Below are 7,948 nucleotides of genomic sequence, written 5' to 3'. Positions count from 1 at the left end.
ATTTCCAGGGTGAGCTCCCGGTTATAAATACCTGGTGTCAGTGGGAACCGCTTATTTCTCACTTCAGTACACTCGCGCGCGCGTACGTACATCCGTACGTACATCCGTATTGCTGGATCCGGCCCTTAGTCTGTCTTCACTTTGTGTGGGAGATGGAACTTGTAATTTAAAATATGATCTCACAGCTAGGAAAATGGTTGCATATAGTTTGTAAGCTAAGAACTGTAAATACTTTTTTAAATGAAAAAAAAAATTGCTTCCAGTTGAGACATTTTCATAATTAGCTCTTCATTAAGCTTATTTATTTCTGAATTCTCCAATAGTGAAAATGGCTTGCACTTAGACTACTGCATTGTGTTTGCAATTACCACTTTATTATGAAAAACAATAGGGAAGTGGGGGGAGGGAGGAGTGGGGAGCCAATACTGACCTTCCGTAAGACGTTTGTAGGATTGAACTCCAAATAACGTATGACACTCAGTTTCGGAACATTTCCTTTATGTTGAAATAAAAATTTTTGGATTTTAACTGAATAAAAATTGATTGCAAATCGTTCATGAAAACAGTGTGCTCCCTAATAAGTTCTTGGGATTTCTGGTCTGATCATGAAGTCCATTAACATTCTGAAAATAAGGAAATGAGGAGCCAAAAACTATATTTGCACAATATATGCAATGAAACGGTAGGATTCTCTCTTGAATTGTGTGTATGCCTAAAATGTGGATAACTGGTCAATGACAATTGATTTGTATGTATATTACATTCAGATTTAAGTGATATTTTGTGAGAAGTTCTATTGATATATTAAATGGGCAAATCTAGAAAGATTCAAACTTTAAAATATTTTTGATTTTACTAACTTTCTGTTGTTTTTAATGCTAAAACGAAACAAATCTGATGCCACCTTTGACAAGTAGTCATGTTTACTAATCCCTATCTTCAGGTGCATCGCAGCAAGTTTTTAATTTTAATTTTGTAGACGTTTCCAAGGGAGTAAATAGACTTTTCGTTTAGAAACTAATTCCTGTACTTTAGGAAGAAATAAAATATATAAATAGCACTAAAAATACCTCAAATTTTTCATTAAATAGAAGCATTTATTGGCATTATTGACATCAGCAGGTTTAATTATAAACTTCCTTTTCTCTCCTGTGGCTGCTGCTCGGAACTGCTCATTGTTCTGTGGCTTACAAGACGAGGCATCATAACCATATTCCTAGAGGCTTTATTTCTAAAGTAGTAATGCTTTATTTACAGCTTATAAGGAATACATTCAGAACTTTTTTTTTTTAAACCAGAGATTCTAGTGACAACAGACAACAAGCAGATAGATTTGGGTTCCTTAGACCCGTTATTGTCAGTCTCTAAGGGAAGAGACTTTGACATTATCTGGTATGAAGAAATCCAAAATAGTGTATAAGACTGTTATTAGTCTTTTTTTGAAGTGCCTGATAACATTTATGGGCCAACGGATGTGATTAAACACATTTTAATGCCAGAAAGTACAGATGGGACCAAACCAGAACATCAAATTCAAATCGAGCTGAGGTTTGAAACCAGATCTAAATCCAGCTTTTTTTGGCTTGGACCTATCTCTACCAGAAACTTGTTTTATGAACTCACTGTAAAAGGGTTTATGGAAAGCATTGAGACGTGGAGCAGAAGGAGAGATGTAATTTTCTTCAAGATGACTGAAAGTTCTCATACAGCTAATGTTTTAGAAATAGTGCAAATATCAAGAAGTGCTTCCTTGCTACAATGCTGAATGTTGGAGCTTCAGTTACAAATAAATAAAAAAAAAAAGAAAAAAAAAAAACCTAGAAGCAAGCAAGTAAATTAGCTGAGTTTGTGGAACATGTGGGAAGGCCTTCCGAATAAGCGATTTACTCAGCCAAACATTTTATAGCAGAAATATTCCTTGGAATTTTTATGCTTGGGAAAGTAGTTGTTAAACATTCCAAAAAGTGCTGGCACTTACAAAACAACAAAAAAATAATCAACAAGGCAGTAAAAAATACTGGTTTTGGGTGGCTATCTTCATACATAAACATTGTCATGTTTTGGAATGTTCTTTATATCTAAGGGCCTGTTAGAAGGTGTAAAGAATTTTGTTTTCTTCAATACCTAATCGTTTTCCATCTTATGATTTGTGTGTGTGTGTGTTGTACAGCAGTATAATTTTTCACTTATTTATTCCATCGGTAGTTATGGTTTGTACAATGTACAATGGTTTCATTTCAAAAATAAAATAAAAAATCACAACATGAATGCTGTGTGAATAATTTTTATCAAGAAACTTTATCTCAGTCTGTTCTTTTAAATTTACAATAAATTTCTGGTTTTATAAATTGCATTTTTAAATGTGCGTTCTATGGTGTTGTCTCATTTGGTAACATGTAAAATGATTCACCTTTGAGTGGACCAAAGGTGTCTTGATATTGTAGCAGGACACTGAGTGGGGTGGGGCAGGGGACAGGTAGTTGTTGTTGTTGTAACAACAACCACCCAATAGATATGGCCAATGTAATTACAGCAACCTGCAGAATAAAGTGGTAATTTAAGGTGCTTACTGTTGGGTTGGTCCTTGGCTAATGTGTTGTGGTAACTTAAATTGCAGGGAGGAGGGCATGCTGTGGAAACACGCTTCAGTTTGGAAACATGCTCGAGCCCGATGCTAGCAAGGGTAAAACTCTGCAAGAGTTTTGGAAAGATTCTTTACATTCAAGATGGATATAAAGTGTCCAGCTTATTTTTAGTGTTGTCTGTGCTCTGTCCCAAAGTAGCCTGCAGTTTCACAGACAGCTGAACTGGTCTGCTGGCTCACCCCTACAAGAAGGGCGAGCCACAGCCAGCTTGCCTGCTCCCAGCTTCGTTTTATGGCCTCCCTTGCATTTACTGGGGTGCTTATAGCATCCTCTCATCAACCACTTAAATTCACTAACCTGGGAAGAAAACTACCCATTTTTAGTTAGGTTTTTTCTTCTCTGGATTAGTGAATTAAATCAGCAGACTTACATAAAGGAATGGTGTATAGGGTGGAACTGGAGAGAAAAGAGCAAGTAGAAACAAGGGTGTAATTCAAGACAGGCCCCAGAAGCAAAGGCCTCTGAACAGGTAAGGCTTGTGCCAGTAAGGAGTGAGCAACAGCATAGCCTAGAAGCAGGGTAGGAGCTGGAGGTTGGCCCTGTGGTTTGCCTGGGAGCAGGATGGGCAGAGGAGCCAGCAGAGCGGTAGCGGGATGGCTGGACTCCCAGCACCTGCAACCAGCTCCGCAGTCTGAGGCTGTGAGTAAGATTCCTTGCGCCTCATCAAAATGGGAATGCTTATCTTCCCGTCTGTAGATTTAGGAGGATAATCTCTTACCACTAAGTGTTGTGGAGTGCACTGCGGGTGTATTTTTAAACAGCTTGAATGTGTCTCTGCTCTGTGCGTGTTACAGTTGCATTCTAAGTCGGGAAATGGCTGTCTCCTCCTGCGCTGTTGAAGCAACATCATCAGAAGATGGTGGCCTGCGTTTCACCTTGCACTGCAGATTACTGAAAAGCAGCAGTAAGAAAAAGCACGCTCAAAAGCTGCTGCTGCGGCCCCTTAGTATTTCCCTGTGCTTCCTGGAATTCCTTACTGTGGAGGAGGAGAGGATAGCTGGGAATCTTTACCTGCTGCTGATCACCTAAATGCTGATCTTAAAAAGGCAAACCAAGAGGTCTGTCTCCAAAATACCTGGATTTATTTTAAGGGATGCGTCTTTCCTTGCAGCTGCGGTATTTGCACTGAGGATGGCTAGAGGAGAAAACCCAGAACTGTGTCAAATGCTAGGTATAGCTTAAGACTGCTACCCCTATTTTAAATGATGCCTTGGTGTACTGCTAACTTTTCTTAGAAAATCGCATTGTTACTTAACTTTGGTTTAACAAGTTACCCCTCCTTGCACAAAGGAAGAAGCAAGTGTGGCTTGCTTATAAATTTGTGAGGTAAACATATAGGCTGTTGTCATGGAAGTACTGCATACAGTGCTGCTATCGATGGGTGGTTGTGATTTTGAATTGTTTCGTTCAGGTGCTCTTAACAAACTACATGTCAGGCTTAAAATAGACCTCGTAAAACTATGAATGTTGGTTTGAAATGTTTTCATTTTTTGCGCTTAGAGTACTCCCAATCAGAATGCCTTGCTGGGAGATAGCATTGCTTTTTCTTCTTTTTTAAAAATGGCTTTAAAATAAGATAATAACCAGCTTTGAAGCTAAATTATGAGTATGGCCTTTTCTTAAGAATTTTAGTCATATGTGATGCTGAATAAGAGCTGAATGTTAGTCTGGATTTTTAAAGATTTCTAACAGCCCTCACAGGATGTGACGATGTTTTCTGCTCCTGTCATGTGTGGGGAAGTATTTGACCTACCACTCCCCCCCGCAAACACAGTGATCCGTCTTGATTTCATGCTCTCTAATGGAGAATATCCGCTCACTGCAAGGGTGTAATTGTGATGTTGCAGGAATGCCTCTTACTTCCATGCCCAAGAATTGCTTTCCCTTGATCTTATTTCTGGTTTTACAAAGTAGAAAAAATAGCATGTGGCAATTTAATGGGTTTTTTTTTTTTTTTACTCTCCTGAGGATGACTATGTATAAGAGCCTGTTTTTTTCTTTTAAGTGTGAGGTCCTATGACTGAGCGAATATAAGCAATTTGGTATAAATGCTTTGGAGTGTGCTACCTAGAATGCAGTTGCTCTCCTGGTGATGGAGGTTTGCTCTGCAGGGCAAGCTAGAGATCTTTTCTCTTGACTTTGTATGTACGTACCTGTACATATATATAGGTTTTTGTGCTTTAAGCTGCTGTTCTCTCCCCAGACATACACCTACTGGCCCTATTGCTGTGCTTTCATCTTGACTTACAGATACATTGCTTCCTTTATGCTTTGGCAAAGGATGAAATCCGATCTTTACTTCCCCTGGAACAATTGTGCTTATTTTATGCATGCCACCGAGCAGGTACGTGGGTTAGGCGTGAGCCAGCAGGCCTGCAGTAGTAGAAGCTCGGTGTCCCGCGCTTTTCTCCATGATTGCAGGCTGAGCCCTCCAGCCGTGCTCGCAGCCTGCCTGCAGCAGCTCTCCAGCTGCTTCTGTAGCAGCCCTGGCTTCTTGCAGGCTGCTTCTGGAGAATAACCACCAATTTACTGTATGAAAGACAGTTTAAATCCATGAAATATTTGTAGTGCAATCGCTATCTCATCAACATTCTTCAGCCAGTTCTGGGCTGTCCTCTGTTCTTAAGAGTCCCTTAAGCTTCGGGGTGTTTCTCTGAGGGAAGCGTGTTACCAAAGACATGACGTTAGTGCCTTGTGATGGTTCTGTTCGAGTGGCCGCAGCCTCCCCAGGCCTCATCTCAGTCTTAAGGCCAGTGGTGGTTACGCATTTTTGGCTGAGGCTTCCCCATGTGCCACCTCACACCCTACAACGTGTTGTCCTGCTGCGGGGAGCTGCCACGCTGGATTGTTCAAACCGCTGCGGGAGGAGTGGGGACAGGACAGCAGTAGCATGGCAGCAGGATGCCTTCCCCTCTCTTGGCGAGGCTGGTGCGAGGCGGCCAGCCACCCCCTGGGGATGTTTCATGATCGGCGTGGTGTAAGGAGAAGGGAAAAGCGTGGCGGGAGTCACTTATGGCCAAGCACCGTCTGGTTCCAGGTGTGTGGGTGGAGGCAGGATGGTCCTGCCTTTTCCTCTGAAGGAGCTCTCGTCCCTCAAGGGTGGCAGGGCGAGGGAAAGCGGCCCCGGGGGCTGCCTTGAGGGAAAAGCGGCCTCGAGGGTGATGGCGGGCTGCGGCTTTCACTGCCTTTCGCTGGCCTGCGGGCTGGGGCTCCCTGTGAGGGGGACATGGCCTCGGGGGCGGCAATGGCGGGTCGGGCCCTTTGCTGAGGGCAGGGGCCGGCGCCCCGCGCGGCGGAGGCGGGAGCGGAGAGGGCGCAGGCCGCGGGGGAGGGGAGGCGGCGAGGCCGCGCCGGCTCCTTTAAGCGGTGCGGTGCGGCGCGGCGGGGGCCGGCCCGGGGCGGAGCGGGGCGGTGGCGGCGCAGAGCGGGCGGCGGGCTCGGCCGGCGGCAGCGGGGCCATGGCCGCCGACGTGTTCATGCGGCCGGCGAGGCTTCTCGGCGCGGCGGGGCCGCTGTCCCCCCGCACGGAGCCCGACGAGGACTCGTCGGACACGGACGACGGGGGCGCCTCGCCGGGCGGAGGGCGGCGGTGCGGGCCGCGGCGGGGGCAGCCCCCGGGCCCCCAGATCATCCACTCGGGCCACTTCATGGTCTCGTCGCCGCACAGCGAGCACCCGCCCAAGAAGGGCTACGACTTCGACACGGTTAACGAGCAGACCTGCCAGACCTACCAGTTCGGGGCGGCCCGCGGCGGCGGCGGCGCCGGGGGGCGCCTCAGCATCGACGCCTCTCTCACGAAGCTCTTCGAGTGCATGTCCCTGGCCTACAGGTACCGGCCGCCGCCCTTGGGCCGCGGGGCGGGGGCCGGGGGCGCGGGGCGGGGGCCGGGGGCGCGGGCCCGGGCGGGTCCGGGGCCGCGGGCGGCGCGGAGGGGCCGAGCGGCTCCGGGAGTGAGTCAGGGCCGCGGGGAAAGCCCCGGCTGGGCGTCGTGGGGGTGGACCGGGCCGGGGACCCGAGGGCGCGGTGAGAGGCGGCGAGGGAGCGGGAGCGAGGCCTGAGGCGATCCGCCGGCGCACCGCCGGGGGCGTGGGGGAAGCCGAGCGTCGCCTTTCGGCCGTGATACCCCCTCTGCCACGCGTGGGTGTGCGTGTCGCTTTTGTTTTCAATGAACTTTGGGATCCTTGCGGGCACTTTTCCTAGGCCTGAGACCGCGGCGGCAAAGCGTCGCCCCGGCCCTCCCGCGGACGGTTTCGGGCGAGCGCGGAGGTTGTCATCGCGTTTTCACCGAGGCTGGGAGGGAAGAGAAGGGGGTTGGGTTGAGCGTGTGAGGCGAAGTGGGACCTCATCGCCGGCGTGGGAGTGCGCGCCGCCTCCGCAGGCTCTGCGTGGCACCAGAAAACGCTCCGCGTCCCACGGTCAGGCTCGAAGTCAGTGGGAACGTCTAGTGCTGAAGAGCTTCGGCAGAAATCCTTGAAGCGCAAAGTAAACGCTTGTGCCCCGGCCCATGTGAAAACCGGGCAATTTTAATTTTTTTTTCACAATTATTTTTTTATAACAAATTCAAGAAAGCGGGATCTGTCATTGTTTCCTTTGTTCCGGTGGTTGCAGCTGGCAGTGGCACTTCCTGGGTTTATCTGCGCCTTTTGCTCAGACTTCAGTTTTGCTTTTCATCTGTTTAATAAGGCATTAGATTCACATTTATCCCCTTTGTCTGTCATCCAAAATGGAGGCAGAGCTATGGAATAGAAGTGTTTTGAAAAGATGTATGCCTGCTCGAGTCTTTTGTTCCATGTGATAGAGCAGAAATTGGATCCAATCTGATGTTCTCTATTGAGCATATTTTGGAAGTTGATTAAAAGGAATGATGGAAAACGCCTCTGAGCATATCAACGGAATTACTTATTTTCATTTATAGGAATCATATTAGCTTGCTAAAAGAAAATTAACTTTGCCCACCCCAAATTCCTCAATTTAAGTATTGCTCAATGGAGAGGAAACAATAGAACTATCTGTTGCATATGCTTAGTGAGAAAATGTAAGTAATATTCTCATTTTATAATTTTTACCAAGCAAGTTATTAGTTGCTGGCAAGAGAGCAAACCTTAGATAAGATGCATATAACAATGGACACAAATTCTTTGTGTTTACAAAAGAAATTAAAAAATGTAAAACTTACCTAAAAATTAACCAGTCTGCCTTTATTGTACAAGCGAGAGGAACATGCAAAGGAACCACAAGTATTACAAGGGACAGAACTAGACTTCTCATTGATATCTTCTCATTGGCCTCCATCAGCTTTATTT

The 7,948-nt window shown here is 46.4% G+C and overlaps 1 protein-coding gene across 1 annotated transcript in view; it reads left to right on the top strand.

Moving 5' to 3' along the window:
* Positions 1–6,103: 6,103 nt before the first annotated feature.
* MLXIP (MLX interacting protein) overlaps positions 6,104–7,948 on the top strand; it is a gene marked incomplete at both ends in the record, with an annotated part of 48,905 nt that continues 47,060 nt past the window's right edge. Inside the window, one exon of the mRNA XM_082007495.1 lies at positions 6,104–6,474. Within this exon, the coding sequence (XP_081863621.1) occupies positions 6,104–6,474 (371 nt within the window). The remainder of the gene's footprint in view (positions 6,475–7,948) is intronic.

Source organism: Phaethon aethereus (genome assembly GCF_964289735.1).
Source record: "Phaethon aethereus genome assembly, chromosome: 17".
Lineage (NCBI taxonomy): Eukaryota > Metazoa > Chordata > Aves > Phaethontiformes > Phaethontidae > Phaethon > Phaethon aethereus.
Note: the sequence above shows the minus strand (reverse complement) of the source record. Positions and strands in the feature narration are given on the sequence as shown.